At 40.3% G+C, this 21,152-nt stretch overlaps 1 protein-coding gene across 1 annotated transcript in view; it reads left to right on the plus strand.

Moving 5' to 3' along the window:
• The window catches only part of AP1S3 (adaptor related protein complex 1 subunit sigma 3), a 66,139-nt gene that overhangs the window by 38,390 nt on the left and 6,597 nt on the right, over positions 1 to 21,152 (plus strand). The window contains exons 2-4 of the mRNA XM_040228481.1: positions 8,392 to 8,570; positions 10,390 to 10,498; positions 19,456 to 19,593. Of these exons, the coding sequence (XP_040084415.1) occupies positions 8,392 to 8,570; positions 10,390 to 10,498; positions 19,456 to 19,593 (426 nt within the window). The remainder of the gene's footprint in view (positions 1 to 8,391; positions 8,571 to 10,389; positions 10,499 to 19,455; positions 19,594 to 21,152) is intronic.

The raw sequence follows: 21,152 nt of genomic DNA on the forward strand, positions 1-21,152 counted from the left end.
GAGGTGGCCAAAGTACTGGAGTTTCAGCTTTAGCATCATTCCTTCCACAGAAATCCCAGGGCTGATCTCCTTCAGAATGGACTGGTTGAATCTCCTTGCAGTGTATAAATGCTATTAAACTCTTCTGGCCAGAGAACTATTAAATCGGTCAGGATAAGCGGCCAGAAGATTGGGCAAAAAACTGAATCTGGAGAAATATGATCCCAGTTTCAAGCTCATGATGCTCAACAAAACCCCAAACCACAGTGTTCTCCAACCCTCATAGAAAACTCAGTTCCCTACTCAGAATATTAAGACAGAGCTAGTTGCCATTTCGCAAAATTCAACAGTTCCACCTGTATTTACTGAGTCCTTGTTATGAGCAAAATGTGGAGTTAAACATCATTCAGGAAGCAAAATGCAAAATGGTAAGAGAACTGAGAAACCAGTAGTATGAAAAGAAGCTTCAGAGGAGAACGTCTTTGCTCCACAGAGAAAAGCTTGGGGTGGGGTGTGCGTGTGTATAGGGAATTGTTAGTACATGAAGAATAGCATAGAATCTCCAAAAAATTTCATCTGTCCTCTCTTTTTAAAAATTATGTTAGAAGGACTTCCTTGGTGGTTCAGTGGTTAAGAATCCACCTTCAAATTCAGGGGATGTGGGTCCTGAAAGACTGTGCATGCTGTGGAGCAACTAAGCCCATGTACCACAGCTAGAGAGCCTGTGAGCCCCTGCAGCTAAGACCAAGGCAAGCCCCAAATAAATAAATATAAAAAATATACTAACAAGTTGTATTAAGAAGAGTAGAATTCTGGTCAAATGTTATGTGCTTGAAGTAAAATCAGGACATAAAATATATTATTCCACCTGGAAGCTAGTAAACTAATGGCACTCTTACTCATGAGGTTGAAAAATAAAACTGCATCAGATAAAATCAAATGAGAGCTCATAAATGATAGTTTAGAACAGTTAATGTATTTATGGATTTTTCCCTTCAAGCTTAGAGTTTAATATTGGGAGAGGGGAAGATATCTCAGAATATGTTTTTAATGTCACTGTTAAATATAGGTAATCTATCATCCCTTATTTATTGGTTTTTAATTCCATTAAAAATTTTAAATATAAATAATGTATGTTCATATTTTAAAACATCTACTTGGGTACATCTACTTTATAATGAAACACAACAACTCTTCTTTACTATGTTCTTCTCCTAGAGGCAATTAGTTTCAATAATTGCAGCCTTTCCTTTGGTGACAGTCCACTCCAATATTCTTGCCTGGAAAACTCCATGGACAGAGGAGCCTGGTATAGTCCATGGGGTCGCAAAGAGACACGACTGAGCAACCAAGCACTTTGGGTATTTCCATCTATATTTCTAAATAACATGCTTATGCTGGCAGTTTCCTACTCATAATTCTTTACATTATCTCCTGACTAATGGTAACTGAGCATGTACTTCTCTTCTACTCACACACATACTTCCTCCTTTCTCTTTTTCCCAAAGTAGTTTTAAGAACTAAGATTATGATTTCTTACTTGTGTCATTTCTTTTTCTGAAGTTGGTAAGTATTTTTTCCACTATCTGGTTTTCTATATAGCTATCATTATTTTTCCCCCCAGTCGTCTGACAAATCTTTCAGATGACTATCGATATTTTTTTCCAACTATAAAAAGGAATGAAATGATCTATAAATTCTATCACACCCTTCCCCACCTCCTCCTCCAGCCTCCACCACTTCTGTCCGAAATGGTTGCTTTTTGATCTGGTACATGGCTGTCGTTTTGGTCTTTCCTTTCACCACCATTTTGGTCTGGGTTCCCTGTACTCTAGGTTCTTGTTCAGTTGCCCAGTCATGTCGGACTCTTTCTGACCCCATGGACTGCAGCACTCCAGGCTTCCCTGTCCCTCACCATCTCCCAGAGTTTGCCCAAGTTCATGTCCATTGCATCAGTGATGCCATTCAGCTGTCTCATCCTCTGATGCCTGCAAGAATACTGGAGTGGGTTGCCATGCCCTATTCCAGGGGATCTTCCTGACTCAGGGATCAAACCTGTGTCTCTTCTGGGTCCTGCATTGGCAGGCAGGCTCTTTACCACTGTGCCACCTTGGAAGCCCGTACTCTAGGTAACCATATCTGACTCTCTCCTACACTTTGCTGAGAGACATCTTCCAGTGGCTTCCTAAGGAAGATATTTGTTGTTGAGTTGCTCGGTTGTGTTTGACTCTTTTGCAACTCCATGGACTGTAGCCTGCCAGGTTCCTCTGTCCATGGGGTTTCCCAGGAAAAGATACTGTTAGTGAGTCACCATTTCCTTCTCCAGGGGATCTTCCCTACCCAAGGATGGAAACTGTGTCTCCTGCATTGGTAGGCAGATTTCTTTACCACTGAGCCACCAGGGAAGCTGGATGCAAATTTCTTCTTTATTTTTCTCTTCATTTTTAGTCTATGCAAGGGTGAAAATTCAAAGGTCTATTCTTCTCTTTCACTGAGTTGATAATTTGCTTGGGTGTAGACATCTAGTCTTCCAAAAGCTGCAGGTGAGGAGTCCTATGCTCTTTTGATTGCTGATCTGTTGAGTGTGAACTTTTTGTCTTCCTGGAATCTCTTAAGCTATTCTCCTTATCATGAGTTCTTTCATGCAATGTCCTTTTAAAATTCTTTGTGCTGGGCACATGATGAGCCTATCTAATATGACATCTCATCTTGTTAGACCTAGGACATTTTTTGAATTCTTTCTTTGAGATTTTCTCCCATTATCTCTGTCTTAGCTCTATGAATTTTGCACCTTCTGGGTTGACTCCTCAATAGTTTTATCTTTTCCTCTAATTTTCCTTTTGTTTTTCTGTTTGTTCTCATTTCTTGGTTATTATACTTTTTCATTCATGAGAGTTTTTTCCTTGTCTCTTTTTTCCTCCATAGAACCTTGCTTTTGTTTTATTGATGTAGGAACTCCATCTTCTTTGAACTCTGAGCATACTCATGTTTGTGTGTGTGTGTAACAGTTTGTCCTGCTCCATGCTTTCTTACTGTAGCCACTACTTACTTTTTTTTTTTTCCTATTTGTTCTTTTCAGTCTCCTTTGACATTAGAGACTATTCTCAGATGTCAGGTAATCCTTGGCCTCTACTCATATTTAAAAGTGGGTGCTAAGATGCTAATAGACAGTTCTGGCGGCATAGTCGGGTGGCCCGGGAGGCTCTGTTGTTAGTACCTAGAGATCTTTTCTCTGTCATTTAGTGTCTTCAGGGAGGAATCATTCATTTTCCTAATTAATAGATGAGCTTTTTAATATCACAGAGTTTGGTGGTAGAGGCGAGGAACATGTTTCTCACTTGGTGAAGATGCATATGTAGCTTTGCAGCTCTGAATTATGTTTAAGATCCAGGAGGGCTGCAGATGTCTGTAAATATTTCTTTTTGAGGATGTAGATTACTTGTGTAAGTCCCTTGAGAGGTAACATAAGCCTTAAGTAAAGAAGAAGTATGTGTGTATGTGTGTGTGAGTGTGAGTATATGTGTGACTGTGTGTGTGAGTGTGAGTGTGAGTGTGTGTGCCTGTACGTGCTCAGTTGTATCCAACTCTTCGTGACCCCATGGAGCCTGCCAGACTCTTCTGTCTGTGGAGTTTTCCAGGCAAGAGTTTTGGAGCGGAGGATCTTCCTGACCCAGGAATTGAACCTGCATTTTCTCCATTGGCAGGCAGATTCTTGACCACTTGGCCACCTGGGAAGAAATATGGCTTTGCACAAATTTGAGCTTCTCAGGTTGGGTAAGCCAAGCTGTGTTGGCATTGCCAGCTACTTGCTTCCTGTTACTGACTGGGGGCCAGAGGAAGCTGAGCCAAGAGATGCCCCAGCTGCCTGGACTCCACTTAATTTCTGTACCCTTGAGTAAAGCAGCTGGCAACTTACTGTGGAGTGTGTGTGTGCGCGCTGTGTGTGTACACATGCATGAGTGTTCTCACTTAACTGTAATCCCCCAGGAGTGCCATAGGTGGTCCATGCCAACCACTCTGTAGGTAGACCTTTAGCCAGTGTCCCTGCTTTTAGAACTCTGGGGGGCCATCGTACCCCTGAGCGCTGCTCTCAGGCTTTCTCTGGTTTCCTCTTTGGAATCTACCTCTTAAGCTACAATTTTCCTTAAGTTGCCAAGTTAGTTATCAGTCTTGTGTCCCCTTCCATCTTCCAAAGAATTGTTGAAATCTCTTGGCTGCTATCACATCTCCTGCCATTCTCCTGGCCTTTGAGGTTTACTGCATTAAAGAAATGTTACTGTTGTCATTTTAGTGGTGTTTTGGGAGAGAAGAGGTAAGGCTTCCCTGGTAGCTCAGTCTGTAAAAAATCCACCTGCAGTGCAAGAGACTCAGGTTTGATCCCTTTGTTGGGAAGATCCCCTGGAGAAGGAAATGGCTACCCACTCCAGTATTCTTGCCTGGAGAATCCCATGGACAGAGGAGGACATGACTTAGAGTTAGACATGACTTAGTGAGTAAACCACCAACCACCACCAGAGAACGTAAAGGCCTGTGGTTTAATTAAATATGTTTACCTTTTTTTTTTTTTTTTTGACTCTTTGTCATGATTAAAAGCTGTTCAAGGTGAAGAAGATAAAGAAGTTTTATGTTGTAGGTTCATGGTGCACATAGTAGGTACTCAGTAAATATGCATTGAGTGAATAAATAATCTGTACTTTAAGGTCTCTGAAATACAGTTAATTTTGCTGCCAATGTGATTATTTCCTCTCGTATCATTTCAGGTTAACCTTGAATGAGGGAGGGAGATCTTGATGAACCCAGATGCCTACCAGAGGCCAGAGCAGTTAAGAAGTCAGCCTTGCTCATCACACTGCATTGGATTTAGGGTTATTTCTAGAGTTGGCATTTAAGTCGACTCTGTGTATATTAGGAAGAAAACACCTTTCCAATTGCCTTTTTTTCTTTCATACTCTTTAAGCTAATGCTAATCAAAAATGGTATTTGATTAATCTCTTGAAATGTATTATACAAATATGCTTTGAATGACTAAGCAGATAAATTGGATAACATTAATTGCTAGAGGCAGTGAACTCCTGAGAGTCACTGCAGTTCATGCCACCAGTTTTCTTATGCTACATTGTTCTGTTTGAGATGTAACAGACACCAGACACCACAACACAAGCTACTTCTTCCTCAGAGCAGAACCTGAGAGAATGAAATCTTTCAACACTGTCTCAATCAATGCAATGATTGGCTAAACTTGAATCTATTTGTTGTTCTTTTGAATCTGAAACACATTTTTATATTTAAAAAGACTTCATGAATGTGGGTATTATGTTCTTGATCATCGTTTCTCTTTGAATTCATTGTTAGAATGAAAAAGAGTTCTTTGTTTATTTTCTACCTTGTTGATCCATTTAAGAAGAAAAGCACTTGATCTTGAGAGAAGGTTGTAAAAGAACTAGAAAGTAATCCACAATTAAACTCAGCAAAAATTCCAGCTTCTCACTGGAACTTTGGGCACTGATCTGAGCTCTTTAAATTAAAAGTGACATTTATCTGTGAAGTAGTCCTGGAGGAATTGTAACTGACAGTTTTGAAATCTGGTAATAGAACCAATAAGAAGACATGAAACCAGGTAATTTCTTCTGGAGGGAAAAGACTCCAGATACACTTTAAAGCCTGTCTTCAAATATGTGGAGAATTACTTATTATTTCAAGGATAGTGATATATTGTCTTTTAATATGCTCTGTGGATAAAATCAGGGAAAATAAATTTAAATTGTAACAGAAGAGATTTAGTTTACATGGGAAGAAGAAAATGTTCTGACAGAAAATGCAAAGTCAACACCCAGAAAATATGTGAATTTCATTTCTCTAGCAAAGATCTGACCATTCACTTGAAATAGGACTGAATAGTCTTATCTACTGGTGATAATCCAAAGCTGAACCTTGTTCTCAAGATCCTGAGGTTTTATTATTCTATTCCCATCCAATTTTGTACTTTTAGAATGTCACTTTTATGATGATCTCTTCTTAGAAGTTAAAAATATCTTTCTCTCAATATGATTCTTAGAAAGTGCTAGTAGTTTCATTATTGAATTATCTATACCTGCACTGAGAGTGAAATGGGTATTTAAGAAAATGCTATGTTCTAACTAGATGCTTAAAATTCCAGACTGAGAGTGATTTTTCTTAAAATGGCTAGATGAGCAGGACTTTATAACTTGCTTTCTATTCATTCTATGTCTTGGTTTTTCAAGACCTTGTTATAAGGTCTTGTTTGTTTTTCTAAGAAAGAATATAACTAATTAAGAAGACCTCAAATTCTATAAGATGAGGGTAGGGGATACCCTGAGGAAAAAGCCTGGTTTCTTTTGATCTTCAGAATGTCCACCTGCTGAGTTTGTATGATATATGACATATGCTGTGCTATTCAGAGCTAAATCTCTTTAATAAAAAGAATTGAATATTTTTAAAGTTTGAGAATTTTAATTATTTTTGTTCCTAGTATATATCATTCCCTCCATGAGACAATTAGTCTCAATAATGAATTTTATTTTGTAAAAAACAAAAACTACAAAATAAATTATGATTCTGGAATTGATCTTTTCATACTGTAGACTGAGAAAACTTAATCTCTTATAAAACAAAGATCAGATCATCTGAAAATTTCTGAAAAACTAATCTTTGATACCCCCCAGGTTCCACAGTAAGTTTCTACATATCACAGTGTCTTCTATTCATTTAAAACTTTTAAAATTCACTGAAATGGGAACATGCATTTCAAATACACATTTTGAAACTTAATTGAAAATAAAATCAGGCTTCTCCCTAGTGTGGTTAATACTATCTAAATCGTTAAATGTTTATTGTGATGCCAAAGGTAATTTGATTCTACATGTCTCAGCCAAGTAATCCTCAAAGAACTTACATTTGAGACTTAGTTTGATCTTTGAGAAAGGTGCCAAGACCACCCAATGGAGAAAGGACAGTTTCTTTAATAAATGGTTAGGAAAACTAACATCCACATACAGAAGAGTGAAATTGGACCCTTATCTCACTTCACATACAACAACCAACTTAGAATGGATTAAAGTCTTAAATGTAAGGCCTGAAACTGTTAAACTGTAAAACTATTAGAAGAAAACATACAGAAAATAGTTCTTGACATTGACATTGGTTTGGCCAATGATATTTTGGATATGACTCTAAAGGCATAGGCAACAGAAGCAAAAATAGACAAATGGGATTGCATCAAACTCTGGGCAAAGCCTCTGCATAACAAATGAGACAACAGAGTAAAAAGACAACTTATGGAATGGGAGAAAATCTTTACAAATCATACATCTGTTAAGAGGTTAATACCCCAAAGCTGTAAGGAATTCAAACAAGTCAATAGTAAGGAACAAATAACCTGATTAAAAAATGGGCAAAGAACCTGAAGAGACATACTTCCAAAGAAGACATATAGATGTCCAACAGGTATATGAAAAGATGTTCAGTATCACTAATCATTAGGGAAATGTCAGTCAAAAGAACAATGAGATATCACCTTATACCTGTTTGAATGGCTTTTATCAAAATGACCAGAGATGAGAAGTGTTGGTGAAGGTGTGAAGAAAAGGGAGCCCTTGCAGACAACTGGTGGGAATGTCTATTGGTACAGCCATCATGAAAAATAGTATGGGGGTCCCTCAAAAATTTAAAAGTAACACTACCATATGGCAATACTTCTAGGTATAGTTCCAAGGGAAATGCCACATCTGGGTATGTTTGCCATGGAAAGGCGATCAGTTTCTCAAAAAGGTAACTGCACCCCCGTGTTCATTGCAGCATTATTGACAGTGGCCCAAATATGGAATCAGCCTGTGTCCATTGTCAGATGAATGGGTAAAGAAAGTATGGTGTGTGTGCATACATACATAGACATACATACAATGGAGGAGCATTCTGCCTTGCAAAAGGAGAAACTCCTGTGATTTGTAACAACATGGATGAACCTAGAAGACATCATGTTTAGTGAAATAAGGCAGGCACAGAAAGACAGATACTGCATGGGATTACTTATATGTGGAATCTAGAAACATCAAACTCATAGAAGCAGAGAGTAGAACAGTAGTTGCAAGGACTGGGGAGGTGGGAGAAATGGAGAGATGATATATCCCTATAATGAGTTTGTGACTCATAAAATGAATTAAGAGAAACTGTCTCTCTCCTGTAGTATAAATAAGCTGTTTGCACTGTATACATTTCTTTGTTCTTTTGGGGTTAAATGTCATTTCCAGACGGGATAGTTTTCATGCTGGCAAGTATTTTTCCTCTTTTCTAACTTATAATCCTTTGAAAACCCTGCTGCCTAATTTTAATATCTATGGTAGAATGATTTATCTGACCAAATTCTGTTTATTTTCTGTCCTTTATTTGTTCTAGATACATTTCATATTGCTGTTCAGTCGACAAGGGAAATTACGGCTGCAGAAATGGTACACTACTCTCCCTGACAAGGAAAGGAAAAAGATCACGCGCGAAATTGTTCAGATTATTCTCTCCCGTGGTCAGAGAACAAGCAGTTTTGTTGACTGGAAGGAGCTAAAACTTGTTTATAAAAGGTGTGAGTAACTTTTTGAGAACTGAATTTTTCATTACTGTTTGGTTTGTTTAATCCTAAGCATTTTAGATTGCAGCACCAATTCCATCATTTACTGTAACCTTTGAAGGCTTAAGCCCAAATGTTTGTACCAGTAGACTAAACAGAAGAGAACTCTCATTTATTGAATGGTTTTCCATGTACCAGGATGGATTCTAGATACTTATTTAAGATAATTTACATGTTGATAATATATGCATGCATTCAAGAAATATCTTATGGGAATCTATTGTATTTCCAACACTGTTCCAATAACTGTAGATGCAGTAGTGAACAAGACAAAGCATTCCTGGTCTCTTGGAACTTATTCACCTATTAAGTAAACAAAACAGTTTCAGTTAGTAACATGCTATAGAAAAAAAGGTTAATTTGGTAGAAAGATGAGAAGCTCTTTGTTATTCACATTTGCAGATGAGGAAACTGAAGTTGCAGAGAATTTAAGTAATTAATCTAGTTAATCCCCAGTTGCAATAATTGAGTGGTAACTGGCGGAAAAATCCAGATTTTTTTTCTGATTTTAAAGCCTTTATATCTTCTCATTGCTTTACCTGGTTGCCATGGCATGACCATACTAGAAAGGGACCTCAATTTCCAGATGAAGAAACTGAGGTCCCGAGAGGTAAAGTTGTTTGCCCATAAAGACCCAGATAACTGATGCCTCAGCCAGGATCAGAACACAACTGATCTGACCCTGCATCTAACATCACACTGCAACTTTCAGAAGCAAGATGCACATTAGAAGCGCTCTCACAAGGGATGTTTACAAAATCAGAAGGGGAAAGACAAGGGTAACATTGAAGGCTATATTTAATGGAGTAAATTACCAGGAAGTGCCTGGGCAAAGCTTCTTCTGCTGGGCCTTGTGTCAAAGCTTTTCATACGAGCATCATGAGAGATGTAAGCGAAGAAGGCACCTTACAGTAATAAGCATCCCAGGGATGGAAAGGCAAAAGGGAATACTTACTTCTCTCTGCCTGCTGGTTTCTACAACTTTGGGTTCAGTTGTGATTTAAACTATTACATGAAGAATAGACTTCAGTAGTTCTCTCAACAGCTTCTGTTTACAGCTCCTGGATAAACAGCAGTGAACAAGGCAGACTCAGTCCTTGCCTTTGGGAAGCCACTGACCTAGTCGGGGAGAGACAGGCCATGAAATACAGAGTGAATGGTGCTAGACACTCTTTGGGGGGAAGGGGAGGCACAGCAATGCATGGCAGGGGCATCCAGGGCAGTCAAAGAGGACAGAGATTTCCTGAAGGCAAGGACATCCACGCTCAGAGCTACAGAAGTAGAAGAGAGCCCCATGAACGGGGAGGGGAGGAGTATTCTAGGCAGAAGAAACACACATGGGAGAGAGGACCTGACAAGCTGAGGACGGGATATACTGTGGTACAGTGTGAAGTGAGAGGGTGGGCAATGTGGGCCCCTGGGCCCCGTGGTCAGGGGTTTGGACTTTAGACAGGACAATTCACCATTCAAAGAAGCATGAACAGCCCCCGATTAAAGGACTCTGTCCCCTGATCACAGCACCTCAAGGTACAGTTTTGTTGAGGATCTTTCACATCATGAGCAGAAATGATCCAGTCACCACCATGTTTTTTTCTGTATGCTGCTTTACATTTTGGGAGGATATTGAATGTGATGAGTGACGTTTCCCTCTTGAATGTGAACAGGGAGACTGCCTGGGGAGGAGGAGGTAACTGCATATTCATAGAAAAAACATTGTCAGGTTGTGTAACGTGTCATCCTATTTTACGTTATCTTTTTTTTTCCTTTTTAAGGTATGCTAGTTTATATTTTTGCTGTGCAGTAGAAAATCAGGACAATGAGCTCTTGACCCTAGAGATTGTGCATCGGTATGTGGAGTTGCTGGACAAATACTTTGGAAATGTAAGTGGTGTCCTGGCATTTAGAATGAGCTGGTCTCCACCCCAACTTTGACTTCAGTTCTAAGTCTGTCATCGCATTTCTCCTCTCTCTCTGTCAAGTCTAAGGTATGAACTGTGCTTGTACTGAGTACCAGAACACAAGGCTTTCCCTGCTTCCCGTAACTCTTGGTAAATGGAAGATCCAAAGCTTGTCAGAAGCAGGTGGCTTGTATATCTCTAAGCCCGAGCCACAACTCGCCTCCTTGCTTCCATGAACTAGAACTTAATTGTGAAGCATCCCTTAATATTTTGTCCCTTCGTCTCCATGGACTGTCTTCTCTTTTCTATTATGACTTTTTAATCCCCTCTCTGGTTTCTTTTTTGAGGGTGCTTCCCTGGTGGCTCAGACGGTAAAGAATCTGCCTGCAATGTGGGAGACCTGCATTCAGTCCCTGAGTCAGAAAGATCCTCTGGAGAAGGGAATTGCAACCCACTCCAGTATTCTTGCTTAGAGAATGCCATGGACAGAGGAGCCTGGGGCCTGGTGTGCTACAGTTCATGGGGTCACAAAGAGTTGGACACGATACACTCTGGTTTCTTTTACTAACACCCAAGTGTTTTTTATTTGTATGTAAGACAAAAAAGAAAGAAGATCAAAATCCTTTCCCTTCACGCTGCTATCCAGCCTCCATGCATTTACCTCCTAGTAACATACTCTAAGCCACTTCCCTGGTGGGTCAGACGGTAAAGTGTCTGTCTACAATGCGGGAGACCAGGGTTCAATCCCTGGTTTGGGAAGATCCCCTGGAGAAGGAAATGGCAATCCACTCCAGTACTATTGCCTGGAAAATCCCATGGACAGAGGAGCTTGGTAGGCTACAGTCCATGGGGTCGCAAAGAGTCGGACACGACTGAGCGACTTCACTTTAACATACTCTCAGAGCTGCCCTTATGCCAGAACTTGTTTGCTTTGTGGCAGCTTATGGCTTGACTTCACTTTTACTCCTCCAGGGAAATCTTAATGGTCAACACCAGTGATGATCCCTTACTCTTCACCTGCCTTCCCGTCTCTGCAGCCCTGTACCCTTGCTCATCACAACCCTGTCTTTAAATCAGCTCCTCTCTATCTCACCCTGACCCTGAGTTCTGCTGACTCTCGACCCCAGCTTGATTTCTTCCCTAGCTCCCTCCCTCCTCCTGCCTTTGAAATGCCCTCTTGGCTGTTTTTTCTCTCCTTTGTGTTTGCTAGACTTTCTCTCCTGGAAACCTATCACCAGATGACTCTTCCTCACTTTGCTGCTGACGGTCTTCACTGGGCTTCTTTGTGGTCATCTCAGCTTTAATGTGACAAGGACTAAAATCGTCTTCTGAAAACCTCTTTAGTCTTGTGATTAGAATTATTATGTCCCAGGATCTTTCAGTGCAAAAGGACAGTGTTTCTTACATCTTTCTCCACCCTTTACTTAAGTCTTCCTCCGTCTATTCAAATTGGACTGAAACTCATCTCCTTGTTTCACTCTCACTGGTATTACAGTTTTGCTTTCTTTTTTTTTTTAAACCTCCTCTCTGCCCCTTTCTGTTTCTGGGCTCATCTCTGCTTCCCTTTTCTGGCCTGTTCATTATCACCATCCTTCCAAGGCACAGATCTCACTCAGATGACGTATCTGCTCAGTCACTCTCCTCCAGCTTTAATGGTTAAATTCAAATTTCTTAGCCCTGCATTTTCTTGTTCTACACATTGGTCCCAGACCCCACTTCTCCAACCTTCTCACTTTTCTGTCTTTTTATCCGTGCATATCCAGTGCTCCAGCAACATGGAACAGTCTTGTATTATCCTCAACTTGTACAGCATTTGCCTGACACCAGATTGCAAGTCTCTAGAGATCATGACCAGGGACTTACGTGTTTCTTTTTTCCGACACTTGGAACCAGCTCTGGGCCAAGTTATAGCAAATGTTCCGGAAATTTTTATTTAGTTCACAGTCTCAAGAAATGAATTAGTAGACTAGGAAAATGTGTCCTTCTCAGTAATACTCTCTTCCCTACTCCTTTGTTCACTGAAGATTTTTAAGTACTGTTAGAAGAATTTGCTTCCATAAGAGTTTTCTGTAGTGTATTCTATATAACGGAATGAACAACATTAGAGGTACTGGTTAAGGTTTTATAAGATTTGTTGCAACAGTTTTCACAAAGATGAGTACTTGGAAGGTTTCTGGATTAATTTGCCCTCCCTCCCTTCCTTTCTGTCTTTGATTCTTCCTTTTTTATTTTTTCCTTTGTGAATGATGTTATAAGACCTAAATATTGCTTCAGAAATTTCAGTTTGTTGGTCAGTGTTTAGAAGTGATAAGACAGACTATTTTTCTTTTGCTCTCTCCTGGTTCACCAAGTTTATTTTCATTTTTTAAAGAGATATTTCCAAGTATGTAATGGCATGTTTTCAAACTTGAGTTTATTTAATTTTATGCGTTCAGTTATTCAAATGAATTCTGACATTGCAGTACTTTCTTTTGAAATAAACTGCTGATTTGGCCTTTTGCAGAATTCTCCTGAGGTTCAGACTTTCCCATAACCTGCCTTCTCCCCCTCATTTCTGCACTGTGGTGTGACCTGTTGTGTTTTCTTAGATGTATCCAACAGTGATAATGTGAATTGGGATTGAATTTTGATCCCAATCTTATTTGACCAAATATCAGATGCTTCAGAACACATTGCTTTCTCAAGGGAATTTGAATAACCTTCACTTATTCTAAACCCAGTTAAAGGATAAGCAGAATCAGAATGCATTCCAATTTCTCCGACATTAATTTTTCATCCTATTTTGGCATACCTTTAGAAGCCCCATCTCTGTCATGGACCAAAATTTAATGCACTAAAAAAATTCAATGAATCTTTCATTAAGCTAAGAGCAGCTTAAGGCTCTGTGCCCAGTAGGTGTTTGGTTTTTATTAATTAACTGTGATGAGTAAACCCAGCAATACTGAGTCTCATGACATCATCTCAGGTATATTATATTTCTCTTTGGTCTTCTTTCCTCTGTGTTAATACTGAAGGTTTCCTTGAGTTTTACCCTTACACTCTCTCAGAAAAATACCTGTACTGAGCTTCTCATAACCCTAGAAAATATTACCTTCCTGTGACAGATGAATCAAACTCTCAGGCTACTTATTTAAGTTCTGTATTTTTTTTTTTCTTTTAGCACTTTTCAATTCCCAAGAGATTTATAAGGATTAAGTAGTTAATCTTTTGGTCTTCCTTAAGTAGCATGAAGCCCAATTTACAGAAGCTAAGAGGCAATGCCTCTTAGGGTCAGGAGATGAGGGTCAGATTGAGGATTTAGACACCTGCCAATTTCCCATTATGGGCTGCCACATGAGATTTTATTGATGGTGTGGATGTTGCTGTCCCAGAGAGGTTTGATCTTGATTTAGGGAGTTTTCCTGTTGTCAGCAGAGGGATGCTGTGTGTCCTCCTGGACCCTGGTGTCAGCCGGCTCTCTCACCAGACCCATGAAATTTGGCTCATCATTGATTCAAAGATAAGAAAAATGACACGCACAAAGTTTAATAGAAATATTTACTTTGCTAAAGCTCATGGGGGCTATTGTGAGGATCAGAGAGGTAGTGTAATTAACAATACTTTGTAAACTGTCAGTTGCGATATACTCTATACTTTGGATTATTGTTTTATATGTACTTGCTGTATGTAGCTTGAACTTTTTGTGTTTTCTTTAGAACAGAATTCAGTAAGAGAAGGTCCTAAAAGGATTTAATTATTGAAATGCCGGAGATACTCTCCCTACATCGTGTGTTCTGCTATAATAGAAGTCCCTCAAGCCAAATTACAGGAAAATCGTAGTCAAGCACAAGGCTAAGGGATCAAAGATAACATTAAATGACCACTGCTTCTTCTTTTTATAAGCTTTCTTCCAGAATACAGAGACATGAAAAAAAATGAGAAAAGATAAGGAAAGGGGCTCATGTGTTTCTTAACACGGAAGCCATGTGCTTTTGCATAAAATGGAGGGAACTCATTTGAGCATCAAGGGTGTATATCTGATATAGTGGGGCAGCACTCTGAAGGTAGAATTAGAAGTAATGTTTGAGTAATTAGATAGTAGCTGAAAAAATATGCATTAGATCGTAAGTTCTCGTCTTACTCTCAGGTACAATAACCCTTTGGGGTTAGATTAAAAGAATTTCAAATAGTATTTTGGAATTGCTGTATACGAGTCTTGCTCATTTGTAGCATTCTTTCTAAGGCCAATAGAACTTGTGCAGCACACCACAAGTTCCCTTATAATCTGGAACTAGTAACTGTATAATCAAAGTATGCACGTGTGTGTGTATGTGGGTGTTGTATCTGGCTTTGCCTGTCACCTGACCTTATTCCATCCCTTGCAACTTGGGGCACTAAATTAATTGTCTTGTGGCTGCTGGTGAGGCCAGCGGCCTTGGGGATAGTTGCTGCTCAGAGAGTGGAGAGCGGGATATGAGATGGTGCCAGAGGACTTGCATTAGTATCTGTCAGGTTCACTTCACAGGATTCTGGTTGCTGGTTCCTTCTAATGAGGCTCCTGTCTGTGCTCGACTCCTGGTCTACACCTGCCTTGAACTCTGGGGTTCCCCAGCTCTTGCTACTGTAACTCCTGACCTCCTGCCTCTTCTGACCTCTGGTAACTGCTTACTTCTTGTACCTTCTTTGATGTGCATGAATGTCTAATCTATGGTGCTTTCTTTCTGTTTATCTATATTGTTTAAAATTGCAATTTTTTATGTATCCATTTTTTATGTATCCTTCTAGATGTATACAGTTTTTTAAGTAAAAAAAAATGGTATTGCATTATGCATATTATTCTGCAACTTTCTGCTGTTCCTCTTACTAGCCTGTCTTAGAAACTATTTCCATGACTATCCATGGAAATCTACTTTACTCTTTCCAACTTAAACATAGAATTTCCTTGGTATATAATACAATACCAAGTAGGGGTAGACCATACTTTATTTAAGCAATTCCATTATGGCTGTACTTTTGAGTTGTTTCCAAGTGTTATTACAAATGATGCTACCGTTATCCTTGTTGTTAATACATATTATTGTGCATTAATTTAGGTATAGCCTAGGAATAAATTCTTTTATTGGGTCAAAGGATTTGTACATTTTAAATTAATGGATACTACAGTTTGAGCCTTCAAAATGGCTTGTAAAGTTTACAAATTCCACCAACAGTGAGTCTGAGTTTATTTATCCATACACTTAACAGCAATGGAGATTCTCTCTTCATAATAGTCAGATGGTCATTAATTCAGTTTGCATTTTTCTGAGAACTAGTGAGGCTGTGTATGTCGTTGGATGTGTATTGGCCTTTTCCATTTCTTGCCTTGTCTATTAATTTCTTCTTGACAGCCTTTATTTGATTTTTTTATGCTGTAGTATTTATTTTAGGGATCTGCAAGAATTCTTTCTATATCTTGGGCTTTCCTTGTGGCTCAGCTGGTAAAGAATCTGCCTACAAGGCGGGAAACCTGGGTTTGATCCCTGGGTTGGGAAGATCCCCTGGAGAAGGGAAAGGCTACCCACTCCAGTATTCTGGTCTGGAGAATTCCGTGGACTGTATAGTCCTTGGGTTCGCAAAGAGTCGGACATGACTGAGCAACTTTCACTTCACTTTCTGTATCTTGGATAGTATACTTCCCTTTCTATTACATATGTTGCAAATATTATCCCCAGTCCAGTGCTTTACTTTTAACCTATACTCTGATCTCTCCACATTTTTGCCTGAGAAACTTGGTTCCATTGTCATTCAAATTCCTGGAGTGAAAGTGTTCTAGAAATAAAAGAATGGGTTTATAAGCTGAAAACATGTACTTTTGTAATGCCATCTTTTTTCTGATGGTTGTTCTCTAGAGGAAACCCTAACTGTCTGGGGAAATCCTAGATTATAGTATTATGTCCCAGTGAACAGATTCTCCTTTTAAACTATACGTATATGCATATATGTATGTTTGTGTATATGTGTTGAAAGACGGAGAGAGGGAAAGAGACAAAGAGTCAGACCCTGTAGGGAGAGGGAACTTAGATGTGTATGTTACACACACACAGTTGTTGATTTCTTTTTCCTTTTTCTTTTGTTGGGCCACACCATGTGGCATGTGGGATTGTCCCCGACCAAAGATGGAACCTGGCTCCCTGCACTGGGAGTGTGGAGTCTTAACCGCTGGACCAGGGAAGTCCCACACTTTATGAATTGATGATATTTTTTAATGAATGAAGAGACCATAATGTTTGCAGAATAGTTAGGTTAGTTTATCTGAGTTGTCCATATATTATAGTGATTTTGTACTCATTTGTGCTTATGCTTCTAGGTTCAGTTGGAGAGTCTGCAAGTTTATTGACCTAAAGCATAAATATATAGAGCAATTTGTTAAAATATTGACATCTGTTTTATGTAAAGTCATAAAAATCAGAGGACTGTAGATCTGGTAAGCCATTAGTCCCCAGCAGCATAAAAGCAAGGCCTATATGGTGGCTGATTCATTCACTGATGCTGCAGACATTTATTGCATCCTACTATGTGCCAGGTTCCAGAGACACAAGGATGACTAAGGCAAGATCTATGCCTGAGCTCACAGGACAAGGGGAAGTGACTGATAAGTAAGCGTATACTCAGTCACACAAAATGTAAGAGAGAACATATGGGAAGTGATGCAAAATCTCAAAGGGAGAAATGAAGCTTTGGGGCAGTCATTTACTCATAACTTTTGAATTTGTCCTTGGAAAATGAGCTTGATTTTGTCAGCAGAATAAAGGAAAGGACATTTAGAGAACGTTCCAGGAATGCCTGGAATGTGCAAAGAGCAAAGGCAGGAAAGAATGGGGTGAGTTTGTAGAATAGCTGTAGCACAGGAAGCCAGCGAGCAAGCCCCAGGCCGGGCTGGAGAGATTCCTATACACCATGCTGAGCAATTCAGACTGTCCTGGACAGAAGACCTCACACAGGAAAGGAGCCAGATGAGCACGTTAGCAAGACATTAGTGGTCGTTGTCCTCTTGTGGGCACAGACACCACGGAGGTCACTCCTTCTGGGACGTGCTCTATTGTGTCCTAAGCATGAGATGTTGCAGGTCTGAGCAACAGCAGTGAAAATAGGCAAGAATGGAAGGGTTATGGGCTTATGTACAAGATGGAATCCATAGGAGCTGGTGATCAAATTGAGAGGGATGAGACCAAGGGAGGGAGAAAAGGGAGAGAGAGGGGGAATGGAATAAATGTAGAAAAAATGAGATTGAGCTTCTAGATAGAGGTTGCAGCTACTAAGCAAAGTAGGGACTAAAGGGAAAGGAATATGCTTGACTTCAGTTTAGGATTCAAAGACTTGGATGGAGGAATATGGAGGGAGAGATGTCTGGTTAGTGGGTGAAGGTACTGGATGAACACTGCTGAGAGAGATCAGGCCCAGGCATCTCAGTTTGCTAAGTCACCTGCATGCAAGACCCAGCTGCAGAGAGTCAATGAGATCGTCCAGGAGAATGTATGTGTTGCAAAGAGGCTCTCTTGAGAATCATCAGTCTTTAAGAGGAAAGCGCATCCCTAGGATGTGAGCATCCTGCTGCAGAGATTTTTTTGCTTTGTCTGTTGATGTGTCTCAAGCGTTTTGTAAATACTTTTAAAATGAATGCAAGGTTCAGGGAGAGAGAAACTATCCAAGGAGCCTGGAAAGAATCCTCAGAGATGGAGGAGGAAAGCAGGCATTGAGTCATTTTGCCAGCATCAGGCAGCCATCAAGAGGAGATTTTCAAGCAGGGGATTGGCGAAGTGTATCAAGTGCTGTTGAGCAGTGAACGTGAGAGAGGCCTGAAAGCTTTCAGTGAGCAGACATTCTGGAGAGTATGGAAAGGGAGAGTTGAGGACTATGTGGGAAGGCAAACGGTAGGGATGGGGCCTCGCTGGCTGGCTGGTGGAAGCATTAGAAGTGAGCCTTATTTGGATTATGGGTCTTGCTACTTGTTGCTGCTGCTGCTAAGTCTCTTCAGTCGTATCCGACTCTGTGCGACCCCATAGACGGCAGCCCACCAGGCTCTCCTGTCCCTGGGATTCTCCAGGCAAGAACACTGGAGTGGGTTGCCATTTCCTTCTCCAATGCATGAAAGTGAAAAGTGAAAGTGAGGTTGCACAGTCATGTCCAACTCTTTATGATCCCATGGACTGCAGCCCACCAGGCTCCTCTGTCCACGGGATTTTCCAGGCAAGAGGACTGGAGTGGGGTGCCATTGCCTTCTCCTGCTACTTGCTACATGTAACCAAATCTGTCGGCCTCTGCATTGGTCTGTGACAGTGGCAGTGGTTCTCCACGTGTGGTCCCCACACCAGCGTCATTAGCCTCACTTGGGAACCCATTAGACGTTCAGCCTCTCAGGCTTTAACCTCCTGAACAGGAAACTCCAGAGGTGGGGCCCAGTAGTGTGTGTTGCAGTGAGCGTTCTGGGTGATTGGGTCACACTCTGAAGTTTGAGAACCACTTTTTTGAGACATAGTTTTAAGAAAAATTAGCACAATTGAGCTAATTTGCCTCTGAAGAATGAGCTTCTGAGAGTTCTAAAGCTAGGAGCCAAATTTACAGACCGGTGATCAGGAGCAATGAAGGTGCCCTTGTGCCTGAAGTCAGCAAGGACTCAGCTTTTATCTGTGCTGATGGAAGGATGAACTGGGCAGTCCCCACCTCTACTGAGCCTCAAATTTCTTGGTGTGACATTAAACAGTATTATCCGTGGACATGCTCTGCTTTAATAGAATGTGGTTTTACTTTTTTTTCAGGGCTCAGATTCCCCTAGTTCTGCTTTTCTGGCCTTAAAAATACCATCTGATGTTTTTATCTTTGGTGTGCCACATGGGTGTCACTGTTGCAAAGCTTGAATCCCTGGCACGTGTTTCCCCTGATACTGTGGCAAGTTGATCAACACATTTGCTTTTGTCTTACCAGGTCTGTGAGCTAGATATTATCTTTAATTTTGAAAAGGCTTATTTTATCCTGGATGAGTTTATCATCGGTGGAGAAATTCAGGAAACATCCAAGAAATCTGCTGTCAAAGCCATTGAGGATTCTGATATGTTACAGGAGGTCAGTACACATTTTCTCATGCCCTGGGAAAAGATGGTGGTGGTGGTGATGTATTAGCTGACACTTACTGTTTACTTTGTGCTGGGTATAGTTTCAAACTAAGTTACATGTATTAACTTATTTAATTATCACTGCAACTCTAAGAGGTATATTGTTACCCACTTTTTTTTTTTTTTGCTCTACCACAGCTTGTGGGATCTTAGTTCCCTGACCAGGCATCAAAATGTATGCACTCAGCAGTGAGAGCACAGAGTTCTAACCATTGGACCACCAGGAAATTCTCTAGCCTCATTTTAAAGATGAATAAACTGAGACACAGAGAAGTTTAATGACTGCTCAGTTTCACAGAGCTAGTAATCGTGGAATAGAGATTTGAACCCAGGCACTTGGGCTCCAGAGTCTTTGCTTTTCATGTTTGACCTTATCAGTGACGATCCCTCCCTCTCAAAAAGGTATAAAATACTTGGTGCTGTTCTTTTCAAGAATAATTTTATGGGGGGTATAAAAAGATTTGTATTAAAATACCCGCCTTATGAATAGAATAACATCATTATTCTATTTGCCAAGGTTACTAGAGCTTTATTACTGAAAGTGGCATTTATCATTTTAATTAAAATTTCCTACCTTCCTGGAGAGGCTGTGTGTGTGTTCCTATTTGCATAAATAAATTGGGAATTCTGTAGCTTGCTGTCAAGGAATAAATGGGCCCTGAAGCATCCATTTGGTCATGCTTCTGACTCTGTGATGGTTATATAAAATACTATGGGGCTTTTCTTATAGATCCAGTCCGGATTTACATCATCCCTAATAAGGGAACTTACCTACATCAGCCCACAGTCACTATGAGAAGGAGTGCTTCACCCACTGAGCTTTGCCCTCCCAAATGAGATGATCTGCCTGCCTGACCCAGCACACCTTTGAGGGCCTGGGTTCCTTGCCTGCTCTGCCACCTCTAGGTTCTTCTTCTCACAGCATCGTTGACTCTTTCTGTCTTTCTATTTCCATGACAGCAGGTCACAACATCTCAGAGCATTATGAAGTATCTTTTAAAAATGGGCAGTAAAGCCATTCTTGCTGCTGTTTGGAAATAAGAGCTTGCTTGAATTAGTAAAACATTAGGAATGACTTCCAAGTAACGGTTTTGGCACATCTTTGAGCTGATGACTTACTCCTGCCCATCCAGGGAGCCAGTCCTCAGGTGAATGGATACTGAGAAGGATACAGGGTACCCCTGAGCCTCTGTGCTTGCCTATTAGGAAGCTGCTGCATTTATCTCTGGATGTGTTATCACCTCAAAAAATGCATTTAAACTTTCTCATGTTCATTTGGCTTTCCCCAAATGCCACAGGAAGGGAATTTTACAAGGTACTTGAGAAATCACTGGTTTGAAAATTCCACAGAACAACCTTTCTTAAAATATGCCAGGGAGTTATTTATAATTCTGTCCTCAAGGCCCTTACTGTGGAATCACCTTATAGGAGAAACAGGCATTTAACAGGGTCTTTGGAACTTCAGTAACTAAAGCCACTTGAATTAGGGCCAAGACACCCCTAGGTTAT

Source organism: Oryx dammah, unplaced genomic scaffold (genome assembly GCF_014754425.2).
Source record: "Oryx dammah isolate SB20612 unplaced genomic scaffold, SCBI_Odam_1.1 HiC_scaffold_27, whole genome shotgun sequence".
In the NCBI taxonomy this organism is placed as follows: Eukaryota; Metazoa; Chordata; class Mammalia; order Artiodactyla; family Bovidae; genus Oryx; species Oryx dammah.